The sequence below is a fragment of the Rhipicephalus microplus genome, chromosome X (genome assembly GCF_043290135.1).
Source record: "Rhipicephalus microplus isolate Deutch F79 chromosome X, USDA_Rmic, whole genome shotgun sequence".
Classification (NCBI taxonomy): Eukaryota; Metazoa; Arthropoda; class Arachnida; order Ixodida; family Ixodidae; genus Rhipicephalus; species Rhipicephalus microplus.
The window spans coordinates 414,156,296-414,183,925 of NC_134710.1; the positions used below are offsets into that span (position 1 = coordinate 414,156,296).

The window sequence follows — 27,630 nt, forward strand, 5'->3', positions numbered from 1 at the left end:
CTCATCAATGAGCAAGTGGATCATCTTTTGGCGTTGACTCCTGTGAAGAGCTCATCAGAAGTTGCAAAACTTCGCCCTACATTACGACAATGTGCTTTTCCGAGTGAGCGTTTTAGAAAGCCTTGGCGTGTCCCCTGATCAATACATCGTGGTACTGAATCGGGTAATGATGCGCTGCTTTCCAGAAGATCTGACTATCATGTACCGCCAAAGGATGAAAAAAGATGACCACGCTATGAGTGGGACGGAGACATCCAATGACAGACTGCGCCGAGTGAAGGACCTGTTGACATTTCTTCGCATTCAAGTAGAAGTGCGGGAGAAGGGCTCGTCTGCAACCACATCGCTGCTCGTACAAAGGTGAAGACAGCATGGCGACAAACAGCCCACACGGCACGGAATTCATTCCATCATCTGCAGCTCTTACGGGTTCCACTGCATCGATCAATTTTGCCCACTTTGCAACAGCCAAGTGCACAACATTGTCTCTTACACTGCCAATCCTTCAGCAGACGAAAAGCGATTGATGCTACGGAGTAACAACTGCCGTTTCCGCTGCGGTACTCACACGCACATCGCATGGGCATGTAAAAAAGCCATCATTCTCATGCGTTCAGTAGGGTTGAGAGCTGGGCTAGTTGGTGAGACATCATATAACCATATGGTGTAGTAGCGCAAATTCACGGGGACAAAAAGCGAGTGTACTGTTTTCTTGTCCTTTTTGTCCCCGTGAATTTGCGCTACTACACCATATGGTTAAATGATTCTCATGCGTGTCTCCTGCCGTCATCACCACCTGACCATTCGGTGCGCCATGTCCAGACCCGTCGTCCTAGACCCAGTGCCTGATGCAGAATACGTTGCATATAAAAGACCCCCTTCGCAAAGGATTCGAGCCATTACAGTCGCCAAAAGCACGCACGTCGGATGCACGGCTGTACTATTGCAGACGGGGCGCATATGAATAAGGTCGGGAAATCGACTCCTCCTCTTTCGGGTTGTGTTGGACAGCGGTAGCCAGCTCAGCTATATTTGCGCAGACGGGGCCAGAGTCCTTCAGTTTTCAGTAATTAGAAGGAAAAAATTTTCAATAATGACATTTGGAAGTTCGAAGGCTCAAAAGCGACTCTGCGCCGACCGTGTCTTCTTGCTGCAGCGTGCCGATTTAGCGATGCTGAAGTGGAGTTAGAAGCCTTGACAATTCCAGAGATCTGCCCCGTAACGAGTCCACCGCTAGAGCACCATATATTGCAGACGCTCCTCGAAAGGAAGTACCATGTGGCTGACACGTGTCAATCGAATATGTGGCAAGAAGGCGATATCACTGTGCTAGTAGGATCTGACGTTTACTACAAGATGACCACCGGCAAGATTGAAAGAACGTTTGGATGAATGGTACAAGGACCCTTATCGTTGGACTTCCAGTACCCGTCGAGAGCAATGTTCATATCGAGCCGCAATTCTTCTCCACCAGACAAAGACACATCTTCGATGTGGCGTCTTGATGCGATCGAAACTGATGGAAGATATTCACAACTGTTGGTGATCGATGCGCACCCCTCCGCATTGAGCGCTACATAACGAAGCAGGATATACGATATTAGATGCCGCTCATTGTGGAATAGCTAGGACTACCAGCCGGAAACAGTAATTGACAACTGGCATAACAGCGACTACAACGTCAAATCAACCGTTTCCGAGAGCAACTATCATTACTAGAGAAATGCGACCTAGCTATTACCAAATATTTTGATGACTGACATGGGGAGAAAGTTCAAGAAGAGCAGCAAGTCGGAGATAATGTATACTACATGTCTCATCACGCAGTAGTTCGTCGGGACGCCGTCACAACGAAGCTTTGAGTGGTGTTTGATGCGTCATTATATGAAACTGGTCGTCTCTGCTTCAACGATGTCCTGTCGAAGGGCATCAAAATTGGTGTGGACATTGCCCAGCTACTACTGAACTTTCGCTGCCACCCTGTCATTCTTGCAGCCGACATAAAGACACCATACCTCCAGCTGTTGTTTCGGCCCGAAGATCGCGACCATCTGAGATTTTTGTGGCTAGAACGATGACCAATCAAGGAAGAGCCCATGCACACCGAATACATTTTAGGGGATGACCGGAGTACCGCTTGAAGCTGCATCAAGCCCGTTTCTTTTGGTGGCTGCGATTCGTCAACACCTGTTATATTCTCAGCAGAACTATGCAGAAAGCGTACCCTTATTGGAGCATGCGTTCTACGTAGATGATCTTATCATCGGGCTGCCCCGCACGCAGGCGGCAATGAATGTATATGAAGAAACGAAACAAATATTCTTCAAAGCAAGCATGGAAATTAGCAAGCGGGCCTCGAATTACGACGAGTTGAAAGAAAGAGTTTTACGTGACAGCTGCGCCTTCGAAAATGAAGCTGGAGACAATCTAATGTTGAAAGCTTTGGGGGTTCCCTAAAAACGTTCAGGTGATCACCTTACCCTGAGCACTGAGCGCGCAGCTATGTTTACCGCCGAAAGCCGGCTACCAAACTTACAGCACTGAAAACCTTGGCCAGAGTATACTACCCACTGGGTTACCTCACTCCATTCACCATAGCGGCTAAAATAGTATTCCAGAATCTATGGAAGAAAAGTCTTGCGTGGGAGATGAACAGGCCGAACGGAATAGTTGGTGTTCTAAGTTGTTAGACTCGTCCGTCACTATTCCACAATATATATTCTTACGAGACAACAAAAAGCCCTGTTTATTTGAGCTGCACGTCTTCGCAGATGCCCGTGCTAGAACACAGGGTGCTTGCATTTACGTACGAGTGAATTCGCTACACGAAACGTGCTTTACGCGATTCTTGATCAGCAAAGGCTGACCTGTTCCTTCGAAAATGGTATCGATTCTATGCCCGAAGCTGCTGGCATGCACCATCGTGGTGTGGCTTATACGCTACGTGCAAAAGGTCCCTTTTTTCTAACACGCCACTGTTGCTTTTTTAACGGACTCGCATGTGGAGCTGAACTGGATAAAGAGTTCAGCTTCCAGGTTGGAAAAATTTGTAGCCCACCATGTCACCGAAATCCAGCAGCATACCAGACCTTCCCAATGCTTTCACTGTAGCAGCAAGGAAAATCCCGCCGATGTCATCCCTCGAGAATTCTCACTCGCGGATTTTACCAATTCGACCAAGTGGTGGCATGGCTCAACCTAGCTGTGTGAAAAAACCAGGTCTTACGAAGGTATACACTTCAATGAATGGAATGGAATGGAATAAAAAAACATTATTTCAGTCCTGCAGGACGCGCTTAGCGCTTAGCGGGCGTCTCCCACGTAGGGACCGGCAGGGAGTTCCTGGCGGCCACTTCGTGGGCCTTCTGGATGGCCCGTGGCTGGTCGGCGAGAAGTGAGCTCCTGAGGTACCTCTCCTATTTGTTTGATGTAGAGTCGGGAGGGTTTGTTCTACACTCCCAGAGCATGTGTGCGAGTGTCGCTGTGTGTCCACATGATGGACATGTGTCGTTAGGGTATGCATCAGGATAATAAACGTGAAACGTGGCAAGGTTTGGGTACGTGTGTGTCTGTTATAGGCGTAAGGTTAATGTCTGCGGTCTGTTAAGTTTCGAACGTGGGGGTGGAAAAATGCGGCGTTCCAGGTAAAAGTGCTCTGTTATGTCATTGCACGTAATGGGTGCATCTCCATTGGTCTCTAACTCATCAAGATGGGGTTGCCCTGGTCGGTAAGTGCGCGCGCTGCATCATGGGCGATCTCGTTGAGGTTGGATAGGGCACCCGGCACCTGGCCGAGATATGCGGGGAACCAGATGACAGTGTGGTGCTTCAGGGCACTCGGGTCCGCTTTGTGCAGGATACGAAACACCTGGTCGGAGATGACTCCGCGTTCGAAGGCTTTGATGGCTGGTCTGGAGTAGCTGCAGATGAATTCCCGTTTGCTGTCGAGCATAGCTATAGCTATAGCTACTTGCTTCGCTACTTCGGGGTTTCGGGTGAAGATTGTGGCAGAGTTCAGAGTCTGTTGCGCTCATGATACCATGACCGCGGCGAAGGCTCGGTTGTTGTGATAGGCAGTGGTGTCCACAAACGAGACGTTGTCCGCTTCCACGTCTATGTGCTTGAGAATGGCAGTCACGCGCGCAAGGCGCCTGCCTCTGTTGTATTTGGGGTGTACATTTCGTGGAATGAGAGTGATAGTGATAAGGTCGGGGATTTCACGAGGAATTATAGTCAACTCTGAGGGGTCCCTGGTCCTCGAGGAGAAGCCGAGCTCGCGCAGAATATGACGGCCCGCCTTGGTGGTGGTGAGTCGGGTCAATCGCACGTGTTCCTGAGCTTCGGTGATCTCTTATAGCGTGTTATGCACGCCAAGCTCGAGTAGTTTGTACTTTGGAGTCGTGATAGGGAGGCCAGGGGCTCGTATGACCACCTTGATAATAAGCGCAATGAATTGATCGCGCTCAGCACGTAGCCATTTGTGTATAGTGGCAACGTAGGTAAAATGGCACAAAACAAACGCGTGTACGAGACGCAGCAGGTTGTCTTCTTTGAGCCCATGGTGCCTGTTGGCAACTCTACGTACGAGTCGTATGGCATTCTCAGTCTTAGTCCTGGCTTTTGTACTGTTTGGGTGTTGGTTTTGCGGGACTCGATGATCATGCCGAGGACCTTGATGGTGTCTACCCTGGGTACCGTACGACCATCTTTGGCGTGGAGGGTGATATTGCGCTCCGCCGGAGGTTTCCACCCTTTGCGCTTGGCACCCCTGCGTTTTGGCAAATATATCAACAGCTCCAATTTCGCGGGTGAGCACTTGAGACCGGTGTGGTCGAGGTAGGACTCGGCGGTGTCGATGGCCTCTTGCAGGGAGGACTCAATGAGGCTATCCGACCCTGTGGAGCACCATAAGGTTACATCATCCGCATAGATAGTGTGGTTTAGCCCGTCGAGTTTCGAAAGCCGTTGGGAAAGCCCGATCGTCACAGGGTTGAAAAGTGTGGGCGAGAGGACGGATCTCTGAAGAGTACCTCGCTGTCCGAGCTCCACTTCTTCCGACACTACGTCTCCTACGTGGAGAACGGCTCTGCGTCGAGGGAGAAAAGAGCGGATAAAGTAGTATAATCGCTGACCTAGGCCGAGGGCTGCGATCGCTTTCAAGATTGACGAGTTCGTTTTGGTATCGAGTGCCTTTTCTAAATCGAGACCAAGTATTGCACGAGTGTCCCAAGTGTTTCCGCCATCTATAATTTGATGCTTCAGGAGTAACATGGCGTCTTGAGTGGATAACCTTGGTCAGAAGCCGATCATGTGGTGCGGAATGCAGTCGCTATCTTCGCGGTATCGACCAACCCTGTTGAAGACGACGTGCTCAGCCACCTTGCCCACGCACAACGTGAGAGATATGGGGCGTAGGTGATCTAGGCTCGGCGCCATTCCCGGTTTGGGTGTGAGAACCGTGTGAGCTAGTTTCCAGGCATCAGGTATCTCACCCTTTCTTCGTATTTCGTTGATAGTGTCGGTGAGGTAAGTGACGGAGGGATCATCCAGGTTGCGTAGGAGCTTGTTGGTGATGCCGTCGAGGCCCGGGGATGAGCGGCCATTGAGCTCATGGAGAGCTCAGCGCAAATCTTCAATAGAAAATTCGGCGTCTAATTTGGTGTTGTCGCTGCGAGAGTAATCAGGGTGAGGGGTCATAGGGCCCGTGGGAAGCGGGAGATATTTTCCCACGAGGTTCTTGACAACATTTTCCGGTGACACTGTCCGTTTAGCTTGATTAAGTATCTTCACGATCGAATGACGCTAATTTCTGTGGGGGTTAGTTTCATTGAGCAGGTGTTTGAGTAAGTTCCACGTTTCGCCATTACAAACCTGACCATCAATCGAGTTACAAACTTCGTCCCACTGCTGTTTTGAAAGGATGCGGCAGTGATCTATCATGGTCTTGTTCAGCTGAGATATGCGTTTGCGTAACCTCCGACTAAGACGCTGGCCCTTCCACCGGGCCAATAGAGACTGTTTGGCCTCAAGTAGGTGGGCGAGGCGACTGTCCATCTTTTTGGTTGGAAGGTCTTTACTAATACTTTTGGTTGCCTTGTTTACGTCAGCTTTGAGCTGGGGCATCCACATCTCGAGGATCGGTGGGGTATCGGGAGGAGGTCGTTGTGTGCGGGTCTTACGAAGGAGGTCTCAGTCGACACACGTGTATGACTTGGTCTTCCTGTTCACTGTGGGGAAGTGTGCCGCCAATATGAAGTGGTCGCTACCGAGATCTACCGCGAGGTTGGACCAGCGGGCGTTGGCGATATTCTTGACGAAGCAGAGATCCGGCGTAGTGTCTCTTTCCGTAGACATACCGGCGCGAGTGGGGAAGGCCTTGTCCGTAATGAGAATAAGGACCATGTCATTGGCATTTTTCAAAGCTCTTTACCTTTGGGTGTGTCGTACGCGTAGCTTCAGGTGCTATGCGCGGCGTTAAAATTGCGCGCAATCACTAGCGAGTTAGGCCCCATGAGACGGACGGCTTTCTGGAACAAGCGTGTGAATCTTTTTTGTATGATGGCTGGGGCTACTGTATACATTGATCAGGTACACGTTTTGTTGTGATATGTTGCCAGGGAGAATTCAGACCATAACATGTTCAATTTCGGGCACATTGAGACTGCGCACTGTGCAGGCAATCTTGTTAGCGACCAGGGTGGCGGTACCGCGTCCTCCCGAGGGGCGGGCAACCACTGGTATCCGGAAAACGTGGCGGTTGGTACTACAGTCTCTTGTAATATCATGATGTGACGATTGGCTTTGTGGCTACGGAGGTATTGCTGCAGGAAGGCTTTCTTGGGGGCGAAACTCCTGCAGTTACATTGCCAGATTCGCAACTCGTCATTTGGCCTGGCCATCTTGAAGCATGTAGTAGTCGGCCTGAGCACCTGGTGAGTGCATACGGGCCACGTGAAGTGGTGGACTGGGCACGGCTGCACGTTGCGACAACGGCTTACCCGCGGCAACAGCAGGGGCAAACGAGATATTGCTCCACTTTGCCTAACCGATTACCGTGGGCCGCGAAGGTAGACTGCAGGAGAGCCATGCTTTCGCCAAGAAAGCGAAGGCTTTCCTTAATCGCCGATAGCGTGCTCTTAATGTCGTCTAACTCTGCCTTTAAAGCTGGCTGGTTGCGGGCGACCGTGCTTTTTGTAGGTGCGCTCTCGCGGTCGTCGTTATCGGCGCTTAAGGGTTGCGGCTGCAACGGGGTGACTGCATTGTCGTCGTTGTCGGTGTTGGGCTTAGCAGCGTGCGTTTCTGTCAGTTTTCAGTTAGGCAATTGCGACTGTGAGTTTGCGTAGTATTTCTTTCAGCATCGCATTTTCGTGCTTTGAGATCGCTATCTCAGATGTGGTGTGTGTATCATGCTCTGAGAGTGAACCCGACCTTACCTGTGATGTAGTGTTTCCTTTTCCCCGGACGGCGTCCACCCAAGTGAGAGTTCCCCGCTTATTCTTTGGCGTTGCCGGCGAAGGTGGTGCCGATGGGCTCGGCAATCGTTGACGCGAGACCCCGGTGAGACTGGAACCGGCGTGAGGCCCGTAATCAGATTGGGAGCCGGAGCGTGACCCGTAGCGTGGCCCGGGCCGGGAACCTGTACGGGAACCATGACGTGAACTGGAATGGAACATGGAGTAGCCTCGCGATATAGATCTTGTTGGGGTCCTACTTCGCGCGCTGCGGGAATGGGTCCGACGGTGGCTCCGAGACCTCGATGCACGCATGGTGCGGTTCGTAGGACGACTCCGGGACCGGGAGCGGGATAGGGACCGGGATCGGCTGCCATCGGATCGACCGTCTGTAGAAAGCTTCAAGGCTTTGTCGTCGTCAACAGCTGCGTTGAACTCGTTCATTGCTTCGTGACTGTTGTGTTCCGTCGAGTTTGTGCTCCCATCGTCGTCGGCGCACCACGTATGCAATGTGGTAGCGTTCTTCACATTCCTTGTCGGCAGTGAGGTGAGCTCCTCCGCAAAGCGGGTATTTTGGTGTACAGCGGTGTTCTTTTTCGTGGTTAGGCACGCTGCAGCTTCTGCAGATAACTTCCAGGATTCGGGCACACGTCCGCTCGATGGCCGGGCCGACTGCGGGCGTAGCAAATATCCATCTGTCTACGGTATAGTGAACATTGAAGTAGCACCGATCCGTATCGCAAAACAATTGGGCACGCGATATCCATCGAAGGCCACAATCACTGCGGTGGTACTTCCGATGCGCTTGGCAGCCAAAGCTAGTGGATTGCGGTCGTTGACAATTTACGCATCTATGTCCACCAAATCGTCTTGCACGGGAAACCCTCAAATGACGCCTTTGCATGTAGAATGTGGTGCCGCTTCGTAGGCATTAACTTCATAGATCTTGTCAGAAATGCGGATTCCTTTAACGCGCACGTAGCGATTAGCATTTTCTCTCGTCGGCGTGCTTGCTACCAAGCTATTCTGTTTAATGTTGGGGCAGAGCGTGTCTGCTTGCTGTTCCAATGGGCTGATACCTGCCAAAATCGAAATTGCTTCAGCGATTGTCGTTGGGCCAACCCTAGCAGTGCTTAGACCCCCTCTGGGTCTAATGATAATGCGGATGTCGTTCTTTGATAGTTGAGGCATTCGGCTTGCTCAAATAATTTTGTTCTTCACATTTTCTGTGTTGCGGGGCTTGTGCTCATTGCGTTTCGAAGCGCTCTAATATGGTGCACGTTTGGAGCCTTCATTTAGGGATCGGCGACACGGGGCGGTCTGCCAGCTTTGGTCTCGTGTGATTTGCTTCGGGTCAATATCTTCCCCTGTCACTTGGTACTCCATCGCTCAGCGAGACAGCGCAGCTACGGAGCACGCGAGCGAGTTCGCGCACGTTAGAGGGAAGAAGACACTTGTCAGGGCTAGCTGTCGGCGGGCGAGCGACGATGGCGGAGGCGAAATAGAATTCAAGAAACAAGCACTCACTGCGCCAAAATTGTGTCGGCAGAGTCCTTGTGTCTTCTGGAAATCGTCGCACTAATATAACATTGAAATCGCAAAGTAGCGTCGCGAAAACGTTGAATAAAGCAGGAGCCGTAGTAGAAGCGTTCACACACTTCAGATTCTTCTTCCTTCTTCGACGTCAACAAATGTAACAAAAAATACACTGCACCGAACCGCAGCTGCACGCTGAACACGCTGCATGCTGAACAGGACAATCTTCAACCCACCTTACTATCAAGCGAGCATAAGCTCACTAGCTTGCTTGTTTTGGCAGCACATAAGCGTACGATCCAAGGTGGTGCTGAAGCAACCCTCACTGAGCTTCAAGAGCATTTATGGTTATTGAGAGGGCGTCGAACCGTGAAGAGGTTCATTTTTGAATGTAGAATGTGCAAATGCTGTAAAACTACAGTGGAGACAGCACCCATGGCCTAACTTTTTCGCGAAAGAATTACGGCGATGAGCCTCTTTATGGTCGTTGGGCTTGATTACAGCGGGCAGCTGTACGCGAAGTCAGCAAGTGGTCCAAGAAGAACTTGCATACTTTTATTTTCGTGCGCCGTCACACGCGCCAATCACCTTGAGCTAACATCAGACATGACGACCACCACAACTTTAATCGCGCCGCGCCGCAGTGGTCTAGTGGCTAAGGTACTCGGCTGCTGACCCCCAGGTCGCGGGAAGGAATCCCGGCTGTGGCGGCTGCATTTCTGATGGAGGTGGAAATGTTGTAGGCCAATGTGCTCAGATTTGGGTGCACGTTAAAGAACCCCAGGTGGTCGAAATTTCCGGAGCCCTCCACTACGGCGTCTCTCATAATCACATGGTGGTTTTGGGACGTTAAACCCCTCATATCTATCAATCAGTCAATCAACTTTAATCGCCTTTCGTCATTTCGTCGCACAGCACGGTGTACTCTGACAACGCCCAGGCGTTTCGGAGTTATGCTAGATGGTTTGCATCTGCGCTAACTGCTCTTGGCGAGTACATCGCAGAGATCAGAATACAATGAAAGTTTATCGCAGAACGCGCTTCGTGGTGGGGTGATTGGTGGAAGTACCTGATTCGTACGACAAAAGTCACGCTCAAGAAGTCAATCACACGCAGTTGTCTCAACGTGGAAGGCCTGACTCATATCTCTACACATGTGTATATCGCGCGTAGTAAACCAGCGAGGCTCGGCAGCAATAACCTTCTACACGCGGATAGAGTCGCTCCCCATTGAGCGCCTTGACCCACCTTCCGCGAGCGCCATCTGTCGCATCAAACGCAAACAACCCTGGTGGCGAACACAATCTGGACGCGGCGCCGAGTGCAGTGTCATCACCTAATTCCTACACCAGGACGGTGCCTAACACGACCTTTGTTGGTATCTCATAACAACTTTTGCTGTAAAAGAGGTGATCTTTGGATGCGCAAGGACCTGCTATCCCAAAACAAATTACCATCGTAAGAAATCTGCGATATATCTTTATTGACGCTTTATGCGAGATATTGAGTAATATATATTAATAATGGCAAGGCATGCATGAAACCTATATCTTTCATTGCAAAATTGGAGGGAGCGAATAGTGAGATCAACATATCGCCAATGATCTAATACTATCATTTTAAGCAGTTGCGTAATTCAGTCTTTTTTTCGGCAGGTGGTTCCAGGGCTTTGACTGGGACGGATTACAAGCACGAACACTCCAGCCTCCTTTTGAACCCCAGGTATCACCTTTCATTGTATCTGTTAGACATCTTGGCCCGCATTCAGAAAGCTTCTCGTTCGCTATTTCAGCCATTGGACGTCACTTTCAACTAAATATGGGTTAAAAACCAAAAATTGGTGAAATGTTTTCTTAGAAAAAATGTTTTAGTGCAAAATGTTTTTTTGTTTTTTTTGTAATCAAGAAATGGTCCTTATTAATACATACCTGCGTTGATGTCTCCCCATTCAAGGCTTTGAACTGTACCACGCGAAGCCCGACTTCTGCGGTGGCATTTCCGTGTGTAATAATAATAATAATAATAATAATAATAATAATAATAATAATAATAATAATAATAATAATATATATTATATTATTAGTAGTAGTAGTATGAGCAGTAGTAGTAGTAGTACTAACACGCAATTCAGAAGGCATTCAGCATTGATAACAACTGCGTGCGACACAAAGCGCGCATGCCGGAGGCGAAGTACCTGCTCTTCGAAAGTGTCACTAACTAGCTCTGGGCAGAACCTATGAACGCAAAGAATTGTACGGGCAGAACTTCGCAATACTCCTTTCTACAATCTTCGAGGGTGCCTAGTGATGGCGGAGCAAAAGCTTATGGGCACGCGGCTCGCATTTTCACTACACACGTTTGTCGTGCAAGGAAAGTTTAATGACGAAAAAGCGAAGGCTTCTGTTACGTGGTAACTACAGAGTTAAAACTAATGGCGATGAGCCGTGAAGAAAAATAGTGAGTGCGGTAATAGCTAGCGTCTCGGAAAGAGCCAGACAAGTGATGATGAAAAATTGTAAAATCATCTACAAACTGGAAGGACTTAATGATGCTAAAGTGAAAAAGGTAACCATGAAAGTTTCTGCACATTAAAGCAGTTTACATCGTTAAAGGGGTTTTACTGGTGCTATAGCTAGCATCCTTACACCTTAGGAAAAATGTTTTATCATGAATCAAAACGGCGATATCCCGTTGGGTGTCGCCCCTGGCATAAAACCCTTATCATGAGGTGTACCCAATGACCTAAACACTTGTATCGCCCATAAACCTTGAAAAAAGTTTACTACTTAGAGAACGTGCAATTACAGATTACATCAGTCTAAAAGGTGCACATACGCACTCAACCACAAACAGAGCTTAGCTTATTTTAAAATACCCCTTGAAAGGGGTGCTCACGCTGCACAGCCCTACACCAACCATGTGGTATATGCAGCTTTCGTATCCGAAGTGGCTGTTTGGTGCCAGTGGGGATATTCCTGTTCCGTCTAAATCAACATTGAACATTAACAGAACAGATGTAAAGTTACGGCGTGCTTGGAGATTGCCCTAAAAGGACAGATACTTCCATCTAAACTTAATTTATATTCAATTATATTTTATTCACCATGTCCCCAGTTTACTTCTGGCACATTGTGCTATGCGCCACCTGTTTTTAGATAACCCATAAACGCCTTAGTTCCTGAAAAATGTGCTATGTCAAATATTCCCCCTTAAAGCCTATATGGTGGTAGCAAACAAGTTTACACAGTCATATTTGCAAATTCTGAATAGGCAAACAAATGTTTCGCTTGATTCTATTCTTTTTAGGAGTTCGAACGGGTCTACATTGTGTTCCGTCAAGCTTTTAGTTGATTGTATAAAATGGTTGTCAAGCCTCTTCTTTGCGTTTCTTTACTGCACATTTGACCTTTCTCATTTCAAAGATATTTGCTGAAACGTCTTACCTATGAACGCACTCTACCGCTACTTTATGGGATGCCTCTAAAGGCCGTTAGGATAAATAAATAAATAAATCACATAATTTAAGTGCGACGAAAGCACAGCGTACAGATATCAAAATAAATTGATTGATTGCTTGTAGATACGACCTAGCACTTTTGGTCCAGCAGCTATGTCGCAAAACTAGTCGTAACCGATGGCTGGAACTATTTCTTTGAGCGTGAATTTTTTATCTTAATTTTTTCAACGAAGATCACTGTGTGTCTTAGTTGGACCCTTGCCCTTTGCCTTCTCATCTGTGCCTCATCTCTGCTTCGTACAATCATTGTTAAACGTACAGTTTTATTCATCACCAACATGCGAGTGCTGCAGTTAATGAGATATATTGTTTGAATGCCAGTGATCGTGGCGTCATAATTAGAAGCACAATGACCGAGAGCGGAAGAAGTGCACTAGATCACTGAATTAAAAACACCGCTGTCCCTTGAGTATAGCGGATACGCTTGGCATTCGGTCGTTGTTTCCTTGCGATAGCAGTGCCGTCACAGTGAGTACTCTCAGTACAAATGTGAAGTGCGCCTGTATACGTGCAGTATGAGGACTCACGAAACATCATACCTTGCGGCAATATTGTGGCGCAATCCTTGCGTACGTTGCGTATGGTAGACGTTGCGTACGGTAGCTTTGCAGTAGCATTTGCCTCTGTGCCTTCTTGGTGGACTTCTTCCGTCACGAGCTTACCGTTTAGAATGGTAAAGTTGCGGCCCCCATTATGATAATATTTCACCATCACTTGCATGAAAGCTCTGAGTGAGTATAAAGAGAGGGAGGCTGGCCAGAATATAGAACAAGGTTTATAACCGGCGTGCGGCTTTATGCAATGGGTGGTGGAGAGAAAAGATGGGACGAGAGAATATATGTTTGATGACGCCATGCGCGTTCCAAGAGTCTTTCGATCAACTAATCATTGTTTGAAGGCGTTCTTTAGTGGAATGTCTAAAATCTCTAGTGAAGTATCTGTAGGAGGATGCGCGGTGATCGATTGTCTAAGCTGTCTGTATTTAGGATATACCAAAAAATGACTGAATTTTGGGCCAGTGTCACAGCAAGCATTGCCCTTTGTGGTAGCTGATCAGGTAGGATAATTGGCAATGCTAAGCACGAAGACAAGCAGTGGATTCTCAGCCACGGCGGCGTCGTTTTCTTAGAAGCAAAATAAAGAAGCGCTCGCTTATTCATACAGTACGAATTCTGGTACTATATCTCCGGAGTCTCCAACTACGACTTATGTTGTTGTCACTGTGTGGTTCTGACACGCGATACCGATGAACATTGCTAAAAGGACAAATAAACAATACCGTGGCCGAATTTTCGTAGTGCAAGTAAAGGCAGAGCCAGACGCTGTCAAAATATTCCCGCAAGAATTTTGTGAATGAGGGGCGCCTAATAATTTTGTTACAGGGGATGAAAAAATATTTGGACTGTTTGCTGTTTCTCGCACGGGCACATGAACGTACTCCGTGCCATAAGGGGTAGGCGTAGCCAATTCTTGTGAGCACGTCCACATCGGCAACGTAATACAAGATCAGCAATTGCGCAATCAGCACGGCCAACAACTGCACGAGGCTCCCTCCACGTGTCACTTCTGTCATAGTGGGGAAATGGCGGAGTGTAGTGCTAGGAATGCGAAGCATTGGCAACGTGAACAAATAGGCGACACGTGCGACAACTTGGCGGTAATGAACGCATCAATGGAGGTCCAAGTCATCGTTTTTCGGGCCACTGGACAAGTCTATGAAAACGCTTTTCATGGGCAACATTACATCTCCACGTGGGTGACGAAAAGTGGATGGCCGCTCTTGAGATGGGCACAGGAATCGTCTTTTTTTTTTAAATAGAGCATGTGCGCGTTACGCTGCGCTATGATATCCCCAAAGTATGATCATCGCGCCTCTGAACGAATCAGTGAGCTGATTTAGTCAGCCTAAAAACAATTACAATCGCTTTACCTGTTCTCTTTTTCCTAGAAAGTAGGCAGGCATTCAACCCCTTTCGGTGGTATCAGACAAGCTGATCCTTCTTTGTTTTCTCTGAGCTAATTTATTTTTGCTGGAACAAGTGCTTTAAATATAAAATAGCCTAGTAATAATCGGCAGCTTCAAGATATATTGTCATGACCTGGTGTTCTATTTTGCTTTTCTTTTCTTTCAGATCCGAGGACCTGCAGACAGCTCAAACTTTGATGTTTACCCCCGAAACTTTGAAATACCGCCAGATGAAACCTCCGGATGGGACGAGGACTTTTAATGAAAAACATTTCTTCTACACCTCTTCTGAGTGCCCCTAAAAGCCCAGTGCAAACAGAAGTGTTTCTTCAGACGTGCCAAGTAATGCATCTCCCGGAATCTTTGCGCCGTTGAGCAAGCGTTAGCATTAAGTAATACGACTGTAAGAAAGAGAAGCCAACCTTATCAAGTTGCGGCACTTGCGTATACTAGGTGTCGTTTATTTATTTTTTAATTGTTATGCGTTGTTTCAGAGTACAACAAAGTTGTGCCTAGAGTGAATGCGCATGCTTCCTTGAGGAAGACTTAGTGGTACTTGAAGACAAAGGCGATTTCAAGCAATTTACAAAAGAGTATGATTGACTCGGGACCCAAAGAAATACCATATCTATTTGAGTGCCACGCATTAGGCACTGTTGAAAGACAGCATGAGGAAACCTACTTATAGCTGTTCTTTTTGCCTTGGCATCTGCGCTGAATGCGAAAGCTGAGTTTCTTACAAGGTATTCCGCAGCAAAAGTAAGCTGATGGCTCTCTGTTGACACACCTTGATGTCCGGCTTTTTTGCTCAATATCACACACACGCACCAAGACGTTTAGATGTAGCTATGATGAGACTGCTTTTTCTTCTTTTTTACGCACCTGTGTTCCAATATATGTACAAACATTCTCAGTGTCATCGAGTTCGATCACTGTCATGTGATGAGGAGTTCTGTATGTGACGTGGCATTGCATGTGTTCCACCTTCACAACCACTTCCACTGTCGTTTAGCCGAACGACTCTTCAAATCAATCAACTAATCTGAACACAGCCGCCGCGGAATTCCGCTGTGGGATTTTAGCACGTAATAATAAGAGTGGTATTATAGGTTGTTGCACTGACTTTAATACTTCACGCAGGGAGAATTCAGGATTACAAGAACAATGTGTTCCAGCGAAAATTGGCAAGTTCTGTCTTGTTCTACGTTTAGGAAAAAGTGGGGTGGTTCTAAAATGTTGCCGAGAACTATTAAGGCATTCTTTCTATACCTAAGATGTTAGACATACTTAAAATGAAAAGGTTCTGCAAAATAAACACATGTTCTCATGAAAAGCTACGGAGACAAATGCAAATACACTGTTTATTGATGAGTGGGACAAGTGCATAAATAATGAACAGTAACACCAATATTACATGCCCATAAACGAAGAATGGAACATGAGATAAAGTACGTATGCGCAACCAGACACATCTTTTCTCCACTGTTCCGGCAGGTAGAAGGATTGCTAAGACAAGCACTCTCCTTCAGCTCTCAAGCAAAAAAGCTTGGAGAACCAACCATGTCCAATAAAACTTGTTCTCGGGCTTGTTGGTTATTCGTCATATTGGAGCGTAATTTGCACAACTCTGACTCTCGCAAACACTGATACAATCACTCACTTATGGACACCAGAAACACACATTGAGCGGTGAGTGTCGTGTGTGTTCATCGAGTATGTTGAGAGACTGATGGTACAAATGTTTGGGGTAGTCAAAGTTGCGCTAATCATTTTACAATATAACCGACCATGCATTCACTTCACATTCCCGCATCTTCGGGTAATCTTTATCCTGTCCGATTCAAGGTCACACGTGCACGTATTGAAATACTCGGCTGAATTAGCTTTTTTTTTCCTTTTTTGTTGTATTTTACGTATTCTGTCTCCCTCTATCATTTTTCAGCGTCGCATTTGGCTATGTACACATTTGCTCTTGTAGGCGCAATATCGTAGACCTCTAAGATATTACCTATGGTTTAAGGTGCTAGTATCCCAATATTATCATGCTGCACACCGTGGTAGAAGGGCCCGGAAGTTAGGACCACCCGTTGCTGTTTACCGTGCACTCACATTGCACGATACTTAGGCGTCAAGCATTTCGCCTTCATCGAAATGTGACTACCACGATTGTAATCAAACCCGCAACCTTCGGTTAAGCAGTCGAGCATCGTAACGGGTACACAATCGCGTCACACTTGTATACCGCTCCGACGGCGCATCTGACGAAGGGCCTCACTTGCCTTCTCTCCCCAGGTGCTGTTTTCCTACTAAGACAGAAGCACAGAAGGAAACGGCTTTTTTGGGGCCAAAACAACTGGAACTCCATATTTCCAAGCGACTTTCTTGATGGAGTGCGATGCACGGTGAACATGAGTCAAAACTCAAGGCCGTGTTTTACGCTGAGCTCAGTTGGTTCCTGGAGCTTTTTTCTATGCCCTTAAGCTTTTGTAAAAGAGTCGGAACCAATGCGACAGTGACCGCGTGAGGGCATCTATTTCTGCTAGTCTGTTCACCTGCGCAGAACTGTCGTGTATCTTGTGATTACCCGACTTTTTTTAGAGCATTCAGACCACGTTTTAACAGTAGCATGTCTCACTAATCCAGAATAGGCTGATTTAAATGGGAGCAAACTATCTCTTTCTATAGGTTCGTACCGCCACCAAACATGATAAGCACCATACAAAAAGCTGCATCCCGCGACAAAAGGCACGAGAGGCATCTCGTAAAATGCACAGGCGGAGAGGTATGTGAATTTCCACTTAGCTGAGGAAAGGTTTACTTAGGCCAATAAAGATGCCTGTATAAATGACAGAACGAGGAAGCATCCACAATGTGCAAGAAAAAAAACTAATGCATCCAAAATTTGTAATACCTGCACATGTGATCTTAGATTGGATGAGATCACCATTATTGTTTGGAAGAATAGAAATATCAACACACAGTAGGTTCTCGCAGCTTTTGATATATCGCAGAAGGCGACCTCTTGTGTTAGTGATTTTTCTATGAATTTGGACAGCGGTAAATAGAAAGGGTTTGCAGCTTAGTGAGTATATTTCTCGTATCCTATTTATTGTTTATGCACATGCAAATTTGGTGCCTTTTTTCAATTAGTTCAGTGGTTGCCACCTAGAAAACAACAGTGTGAGTTTGCGCTTTTCCACGTAACGTGTTACGTAGACGTGTCATTTTTTCCGCTACGTTTTAGTTTGTAATATGTCACTAAGCACATCAGAGTGTGTGAATTCTTCCAAGGTAATCCCAGTTCAACATGGTCGTATTCATATACATGACGGGTAACAGTTTTATATTGGCCAACTTCTCGATTTAGCGCTCCATCCTTAATAAACAGAGCTACAATGAGCACTTTCCAGTTTGATCGCGTGAGGCAACGTGTTCGCGTTGTAGCTACATTTGTTGTCTTTGCTCGTGTACTAGCAGCATTCGGACTTAAAACTAAGGTGACCAGATTGATTTGTTTAATCTGGAGCCCTCGTCATAGTAGGATGAGCATATATATCACAATGGAGCTGGTGAACGCAACTTCTACTTGTTATCAATATTATCATACCTTAACTGCCATGCCACGATGTGTGCTCGATGCCAGAATGAAGTGTTTCGGCAGCATGAAAACTTCTGCACAAAACATTTGTCTGCTGTAGGTGTGCTTGCACTTACAAACTTTATCTTTTTGTTGGTGTCCTTGTGCACAAGCTTCTCTTCTTTACTCGACCACAAGAACAGCAAGAGCACGAGATACACCTCACTAGCACTACTATAAGAAATCATGTGGGTGTAGGACGATGGTTGTACCGTTTGAAGTTGTATTGTGTGTAATTTTTTTTTCAGGGATGGTTTCGTTTGCACAAATAAACTGAAAATATGTGTCGAATTGCCTGTCATAAACTTCAAACTTCAATGACCTAAGGAGTCGGCTTGAAGGCACACTTTGCCGGGTTAACTGCATGATGCCGCTGCAATTGCCATTGTATGTTGCCAGTACCAACATGTGGGAGCTAGACTCACAGTATAACAAAAGAAAACACGCGTAAAGCTGGCGATGACGCATCGTGTAAGGAAGCTAAATATGACAGGTGTGAAATTAGAAGATCAATAGACAGACTTAATCAGATAACAAAGCTAGTTAGCCCATAATATAGTTGACATTATGCTAAAGAGTTTCACCTAGGCCGGCTATGCATTTCAAAGGACAGACAATGGTAGACGGTTGTTAGAACAGCGTAATAGTTATAAGTGACAGGAAATGCAGCTCAGGACAGCAGTGAGTTTTATATATTTACAAAACTCAGAAGTTCGCAGGCATAGAGGGCAATCAAGTCGCACGAGTCGTGGTCAACCGCAGATTATTGGGCGTGCTCTTCAACTTTCTGTAAAGATACAAACTAGGCTGAGAGTTGTGATAACACACAAGTACAAAACATCGACGACTAACGTACCCTAGAACATTTTACATCATTTCTTCAAGTGAATGCAGCAAAAGGGAGCTCAAAACGGAGTGCGTCCTGACGTCTATATAAAGTTGGTATTATCCAACACGCAGTACTACACGTTCGCTACTTTGCTCCCATGGCACATAAACTTTGCCTTTGTCACCTTCCTTTTTTTGCCCTTTTTTGCAGCCAAGGATATCAGCTGCCCTTCAAGAAGCGCGGATCTGAAGCGGGCGACAGTTTTAAGGGCCCCTAAACCATTTTTAAAGGGCCCCTAAACCACCCCAAAAATACGAAAGAAAATCGCGTTATTCTCTCTGAGCGATTACAGTCTTTCCGGCACAATTCATGAGGCCAGTTCGTTCCCGTGACGTCAGGGGGAAAGAAGCTCATGGTCGGTCGACATACGAGAGGTATCTGCTCTAAATAGGTGACCGGTAATGCGGGCAATCACAGGAAACTATGGGATACGACGGCCTCCGGTTCAACGCCCCCAACGGGTTAGCAGCAGCACGCCCGCATTTCGTACCACTCCGTTGAAAAAAGCACCTCTCCGTGCAGTGCCAGTGCTAAAGAATTGGTTTTTTTGTTTCTACTTACCATGACTGTGACGATGACAAGCTACGAAAGCCTTGAACGGTAAGGAAACTTTTTTTTATCGCACTAAAACGATATGCGATGTTTTTTTGTACTGCTCGGGGGTACTGTCAGTTTGGCTGGCAGATCAATCGATACAGAAAGCAGTTTTCATTGTATGATACGTTACTACAGGTAAAAATCACCATTTTAAAGATCTCACGGGATGGGGATGACTGTAGCAGTGTGCTAAGAGTTCATTTCGGGATCGCTGCTTCGGCGACATCGTAAGTCGATCGGCACGAAGCGTAGCACACTTAATGAACGTGTTGAGATATCTTTTTTCTTTCTAGCCTTCAGCGCGCATTAAGACGCCTTTCTTAGTCGAAGCCAGATGCTTATTTGAACGCTGATTTTGATGAAGCTGTGCGGCATGGTGGCACATAACAATTTAGTCAGGCTTAAACAGCACTAAATAATCGAAACCCTGTGCTTTTTTAACGCACTTCTTTCTTTTGGTGCCATCCTGGCGCATACTTTGACCATTATAAACCGCAAACGGACTACTTCCGCGCTTCGTGTAAACCTACTCTTTAGTGAAGCTTTCGCGTTTTTTGTCATATGTATTGGTGCAATGGCCAGCGCTAGTCTCGTATGGCTGGTAGATTTCAACTGCGTGCTCCCATATTACCTTTGCTAGGCGCGCCTGCGTGACAATTTATTTCTAAATATAATATTCGCAGCAAATTCATGCGTAAGCTTTTTTTAGTGTGAAATACGTACGTATCTGTAATAAAATGATTTTCGCACACTGTGGCTTCAACGTTAGGTACTCAAAAGCTACCTGTCGCTGTGGCTCTCTTCACAGCCTCGTCCCAGCTCATTTTTCTTTGTTTATTTCATGGAAATTGATACCTACGTTCGCCTTTCACGCTTAAGTTAAAGCACTCACGGCTGATCAACCGACCATGGTTTGTGAGGACGAAGATAAACGGGCGACGACGCGCGCAAATCCCGAAATATCTGAGGATTGTGGCGGAGTGGTTTGCCGTCGTCTACTCTTATCGAACCAGAAGCCGTTAGCAGACGGAGCATCCCACAATCCCTCGCTCTTTTACCTATTGTCACCTACTCTGCTTTACCATGCGGTCGCATGCCCTGTTTGCCTTCTCTCACGGGGGTATCGTACGTGATAAAGTAATTGCACTTCGTTTACTGTGTTTGTGACTGTACAACTGAAGACAGCAGCGTGTAGACAAAAAGCGTGAAGTCTTTACTAGCTAAATGCTTAGCTCTGAAATGACCCATGTTTTGCGAAAAGATCCAGCAGTCAGGAGGATGATGGCTTGAAGGAAGGGTAATAAAGACTACAAGAAAGCCACTTGTATCAACTTGGTCTGAACTCAGATGAAAGGGCTCTTTAAGGGCATCGTGCACACTTCGTGAGTATTCGGCTCTTATAGCCGTCAATTGACGCTCCATTATCAAGATTTCCGTGTTAATGATAAGTCGTCCTGCTGGGCGTTTCACAAAAGTCGGTGAGGAGCTGCTCACACGTGTCACAGTCAAGTACGCGCTGTAATTGTGAGCGAGATGAGCAGGAATGTGAGTAAAAAGATTTACGAGGGCTGGTCACTGTTTTTTTTTTTTGCGCAATACGATTGATCAATAGATTGATATCTGGAGTATAAACTCCCAAAAGCTCGATGTGATTACGGAAGACGCCATAGTGAAGAGATCCTAACCTTCGGACCACCTGGGGTTCTTTAATGTGCACCCAAATCTCAACACATGGGCCTACCAAATTTTCGCCTCCATCGAAAATGCCGTCGCCGCAGCCGAGATTCTATCTCATACCTGCGGGTCAGCAGCCGCGTACCTTACCCTCTGGACCATCGCGGCGGGGCTCCACGCAAAATGTTCTGTCTGGATTCGTTGCATAGCTGTCCTCCACCGTCTCTTTGGGCAGACTCATGCTATGTACCCTGGAACTTTTACGAAATTACTACAACTATAGAACAAAACCTTGGGAAGGAGAGCTGGACTGCTCCTCTGACTTTATACTCCGGGTGTCTCATGTGAGATGGCAGGAGACAATCGTAGCGTGTGCTAAGTGCCGTCACGAGTACGGCTCTCGTATCTCTCTTGGCATCGCGCCAGTTCGCACGATGAAAAGACCAGCTGTGTGAATGAGTGGCGGTCAGCTTCTAATCGAGGCTGATCGGTGTGATACTACAACGCGATTCCATACTAACACATGCGCGGCACCCTGTGGCTTGTCGGTTAAACTGGGGAACTGGGGTGTCAATTTTCGGTATTACACTGAGGCAGGAGGGCGGAGTGAAATATTTCTCAAAAACAAAAGTGTTTATTTCTGGAGTCCACCACGGCTCCACTCACGTATATACGTCACAAGGGCGACGTTGCAAAATATGTACTAACACATTGAAAAGAAGAAAGCGTGAAGGAAACCTTCTGTCACTGGGCGTCAAACCGATGACCTTTCACTCCCTAGTGCGAAGCCACTTGGTCACAAAACGTCCAAGTTGCCAGTGACAAGCTACTCATACACACCATATACTGTTTGGTAGTCTTGAGAGCTCTGCAACTAGAGTGCGTTTTTGTCATCAGTAGCGACATGGTACAAAAGCTGTGCGTTCGGCGTGCTTTAAAAGTTGTCGCTCCTCGCGTTTCGCTGTGCACGCGTGCGTCCGCGGGGCGTGATTGCTCGTGTGCGCTGTTTTGTCGTAATTCAGAAAAGCAGGAAGGTCACTTCACTCACAGCCGCGTTTACAAAACGGCTCACACACGGTGAAATAAGAATTGTGGCAGTTCACGCTTGGTCCTGTACGTTTCTGGCAGGCATCATTCGTTCTGGTTGAGCAGCACATTTGAAGTGTTGAGCTCTGACTTTTGTTAGCCCGGTTTCGTCCTGTATATCTTCATTGCATTCGTGCTTTCTGCTTCAACGGCGCACTCCAAGGTTCGAGCTTCTATTTAGCTCTACTTCATGTAGCAATACACTTTGTTGCTGTGGCATTTATTCTTTCGCCATTGATTGATTGATATGGGGGCTTTAACATCCCGAAAACACCATATGGATTTGAGACGCCGTAGTGAAGGGCTCTGGAAATTTTGACCACTCGGGGTTCTTTAACGTGCACCTCCATTTGAGCACACGCGCCTACTGCATTTTCGCCTCCATCGAAAATACTGTCGCCGCAGCCGGCATTGAATCCCGTGACCTGCGGGTCAGCAGCCGAGCACCTTAGCCACTACACCATCGCGGCGGCGCATTCCTTCCCCGTTGTGCTAAAATAATGCACAATAAACCCTCAACTGCCCCTGAGAAGACAAGTTTGACTTTCTCGGGATACCGATTCCTAAACTGGGAGATCAGCCACGCTTTTTGACGCAACGTTCATTTCTCACACTATTTTTGTTTCCCGCAGAGCGGTTCAACGTCCCGAAGTTATCCTTGGTTCTGATTTTGTTTATTTGTTTCGCTTGGTAGGCACAACACTGCCGAGCGTGGGTCCAGCAGCACCGACAGGCTGACATGGGCAAATCTGATCGCACGTTTGATAATGACATAGTCTTAAGCGTGGCTGCTTGGTTGCTACTATTTGCAATAACACCATTTCAATGCCAAAAACGATCCATACTGGCCCTGATCGGCATAAAGTGCCCCTGCGGCGGCATTATGTCGCGGTGGGAAAGCAAGCACAACGCCACGAAGAATGTTGAATCATCGTGGTGACGGCTCGTCATGACAGTGGACGCGCAGGTCGTTGGTGGCACATATAATATTTCCAACTGTCTTATCGTAATTTTGAGCCTATTGACGCCTCTTCTGTTCCTGAAGAAATAGCCTTGGAAAGCACGATTGCCAGATGTCAACAGATTGATTGATTGGTGTGTGGGGTTTAATGTCCCAAAACCACCATATGATTATGAGAGACGCCGTAGTGGAGGGCTCCGAAAATTTCGATCACCTGAGGTTCTTTAACGTGCACCCAAATCTGAACACACTGGCCTACAACATTTCCGCCTCCATCGGAAATGCAGATAAATGCAGGCAATATAAAGAAAAACGAGTCTGAAACTTAGTCCGAAGGCGCCAAGAGATGGGAGACATATACGTTGAAGTTATGGAGGTATATATTCCGGGTAGTATGATCATAATAGTCATAGAATTAAAATAATAAAGTAAGAGTTTAATAAAGGAATTCATTATTTATTTATTTAACGTATGTCATGGAATTAAAATAATAAAGTAAGAGTTTATTAAAGGAATTCATCATTCATTTATTTAACGTACTAAGGGAGAACCATAAGGTCGGTGCAGCCGCATACACAAGTGAAACAATAACATACACCGTATCGAAGTCTTCAGAACAAAATTGAAATAGAGCAAAACGCATATCAGCACAAAAGAGGTTGAATACATCAGGACAACAGATGAATTATTACAAAAAAGAGAATTATCATGAAGTTGTGAGTAATCACGTAATTCTTTTAACCTCTGCTTCTCTCCGACAATACGTACGCCAATTTATGTCGCGTGGAATGCAGCAGATATGATGGACAAGTCTGTTATGGGACCTAAAGATCATGTAACATCAGGTACCAGTTAGTCACGAATATCAAAGCACATAACATAACGTTGTAGCACAGACGTGTTTAAAATCACTCAGAATCACGTAACTAGTTTGGTTATTCAGATCAAGTTATGTCATGTAACAAATATTCAAAAGAATAAATATCAAGTGACTGAAAATCAAGTAACACAACGTATCAGTTAGTAACATGACAAAATTGCGTTATATAACTCTACAGTTAGTCACGCAACCAAAATCAATGGAACATTACTTTACAAGTCACGTGACAGAATCACGTGCTGTATCGTGACTGCTAGTCACATAGCATGTTCCCGTCATGAACTACGAAACAGACACTCGCGGGACGGAGACCGCGTAATACCTAGTCACGTTCCTATTATCCTGTAACATCAAGTAACAACCTGTCACGTGTCATAACTATACCAAAAATGCGTATAAGTTAGGCACTTCACTGAAATCATATTACGAAAAGTAGGTCGACCCCCCCCCGTGTCATGTACCACCATAAACCATGTACCAACTTATCATGTGACAAATCACAGAACGGCACGTAACAGCTAGTCATGTGACATGTTCCCGCCAACACCGCGTGATGTGATAATTGACTGAAAAAGAGCAGGAGAATAGCCAAGTTTCGCTATACTTATCACTACTTGAAAAAAAAAATTAACGTATGTATCAAAAGCTTGCGATTACAAGCAAATTTTGGCTAGGTCTTCTCGTAGTAACGTTTTTCTCATGTTGCCAAGCTTCCTTGATGCAGAAGCTGGTTTGATGTAACTGATGTAGTTACTATACAATTAGCAAAGCTTTTTTAGTTCACTAGACACGCTCTCACGGGCGAGGTTTGCTTGTGGCCGGTGCATCCTGTACTCGTTCAAGGGAACGCAGTAGGGCCGGAACGGGTCGAGAGACACGTGTAATGACTGATTATGTTGATAGATGAACAAATATACAAGATGGTTTAGTTAATTATGCAAGGAAGATGGCAATTCAAGTAAAACACATCCTTATTATTTTGATTCCGTAATTTCTAATGAACAAGGCTATTTTAAAGATGAGTCAATAATTATAATCATCGCATTTTGGCTGAAAGTCTCGGTGGTGAAAATTTACATTATTGCTTATTTAAAAAATGAGCCGTTAGTCGTGGCGACATTCGTAGAACGAAAAATCACGATAATCAGTCGCTTAGCCAAAGAAAGCTTGCCAAATCACATAATATCAATTATGATCTGACACACACTGAAGGTTCCGAAATATGAACAAGGGATTCACGTGGCGTTATCATTATAAACAAACTTTATACTGACAGAACATTCGACGTATCCATCAACAAAGCATGTTTCAATATATGCATAAGCACTATAGTTGCTGTCGAACTTGTGTGCGCGTCAGAGTAAATTGTCACAATAGCCAGATAAGGAGCGCATTTTTAGAGCACTTTTGATGTCCCATATTTCTGAGTCAGCTTTAAAAGTATATCGTTAGAAAGCTTTCAGTCTATACTTTGTCCATCTCATCATGACACCTCAGGTAACTGATCAAAAAGGCACTTATTGAATATAAGAGACCCCGTAGTGAAGGGCTCCGGAAATTTCGACCCCCTGGGGTTCTTTAACGTGCACCCAAATCTGAGCACATGGGCCTACAACATTTTCACCTCCATCGAAAGTGCAGCCGCCGCAGCTGGCATTCGATCCCATGACCTGCGGGTCAGTAGCCGAGTACGTTAGCCACTATATATACCACCACGGCGAGCCTCTGATTTTGTTTGCAGAGTGCAATCCTTTGCTATATACGTTTACAAGGTGCCAGTGAATCTGATTAGTTCTACGCCTCGCAGTAGGTCATTGCACAGTGGCGCGGTTTCTTGTCTAACAGGATTTATTTGTTTGTGCCATTGCGATTCGCAATGCAGTGTTGTGCCACCACACACCTATATATAACTTGTTTCCTATGTGCATAGAGCCTGATTGCGCAACATTGCGCCCTTGAGTTTACATATTCCCACCTTTACAAGGTATTCTAGCTAAAATCTCCAAGTATTAAAAAACTCATACATAAGCACTACACATTTTCAATTAGCACAGAATGCTTCTGCGCCATACAGTCATGAGATAATATTTTCTTCCAGTCTGCCAGCTTGGCAAAATAACAATAAATGCTTAGTAATCATTGCAAGAGTAAATCTGGAGTTAATCTTCAATCCTAAATTTATAGCGCTTAAACAGGAATTACTAACTTTTCATATTGCGGTAAGACAACTGCACTCCTTAATTTTTGCCAGCCTCGGTTTAAAGTTCGCGAAATCGAAACCTTATCAAATCACTGCTGCCAAACGCGCTGCGTTTTAGTGTCCTCAATTGTAGGTTCAAGGAATTATCAAAGACTGTTCACGAAGGAAGGTTGCTTGAACAGGCTATCAGGTTGAATGATTGATGTGTGGAGTTTAATTTCCCAAAACCACCATATGCATGATTATGAGAGACGCCGTTGTGGAGAGCTCCGGAAATTTCGACCACCTGGGGTTCTTTACCGTGCACCCAAATCTGAGCACACGGGCCTACCACATATCCGCCTTAATCGGAAATGCAGCCACCACAGCCGGAATTTGATCCCACGACCTGCTGGTCAGGAGCCGAATACCTTTAGCCACTAGACCATCGCATTGGGGCAATATGCTCGCAGGGACTAATATTGACGTTAAGCCAATGCGGAATTGTACCGTAATAAAAAGAAAACATCAATGAAAAAGCGGCCACCACGTGCAAATGTGATACAAGTCCACAGGCAGAAATCGACGCAATACCAGAATTTTTTTCTTTTCTTTCTAGCGATCAGCGAGCATTGAAACATTGGTTGCCAACTTGAGGCAAACAATCAATGCGCACTTGATCTGTTCGTTAGTTAAAGAACCAGCATCAGGTTTTGCTCACAAACATTTGCGGAGAGCAGTCTATGTTCAGCTTGGCTCATTGAAACTCTAAGCAGAACTTAAATTAAAAAAGAAAAACCTTACTAGCGTTGAATCGCCTTTCTCGTCTTTTTTCATTCACTTTGTTGTATATTAGTGCTGACATCGGTACTTGTTCAGGGGAACTCAGCAGTAAAGACGACATGTATGCATCCATGCCTGAACTTAGCCTTAGGAGTTACTCTTTGAACGGAGTAGTAAGTGGCATTTTTGCAACGAAACTAGTGGTATGATATGTGGGGTTTTAACATCCCAAAAGCCCCATATGAATATGACAGACGATGTAGTGGAGGGCTTCGATAATTTCGACCTCCTGGGTTTTTAAATGCGAAGCATTTCTTAGCGAAATTCGGTGACTTTGAGCGTATCTATCTATCTATCTATCTATCTATCTATCTATCTATCTATCTATCTATCTATCTATCTATCTATCTATCTATCTATCTATCTATCTATCTATCTGTCTGTCTGTCTATCTGTCTGTCTGTCTGTCTGTCT

General features: G+C 45.9%; 1 protein-coding gene across 1 annotated transcript in view; it reads left to right on the top strand.

Moving 5' to 3' along the window:
• The window catches only part of LOC119161732 (cGMP-dependent protein kinase, isozyme 1), a 315,895-nt gene extending 301,014 nt beyond the window's left edge, over positions 1-14,881 (top strand). The window contains exons 14-15 of the mRNA XM_075880279.1: positions 10,643-10,709; positions 14,637-14,881. Coding sequence (XP_075736394.1) covers positions 10,643-10,709; positions 14,637-14,732 — 163 coding nt within the window. The 3' untranslated portion in view covers positions 14,733-14,881. The remainder of the gene's footprint in view (positions 1-10,642; positions 10,710-14,636) is intronic.
• The last annotated feature ends 12,749 nt before the right edge of the window (positions 14,882-27,630 follow it).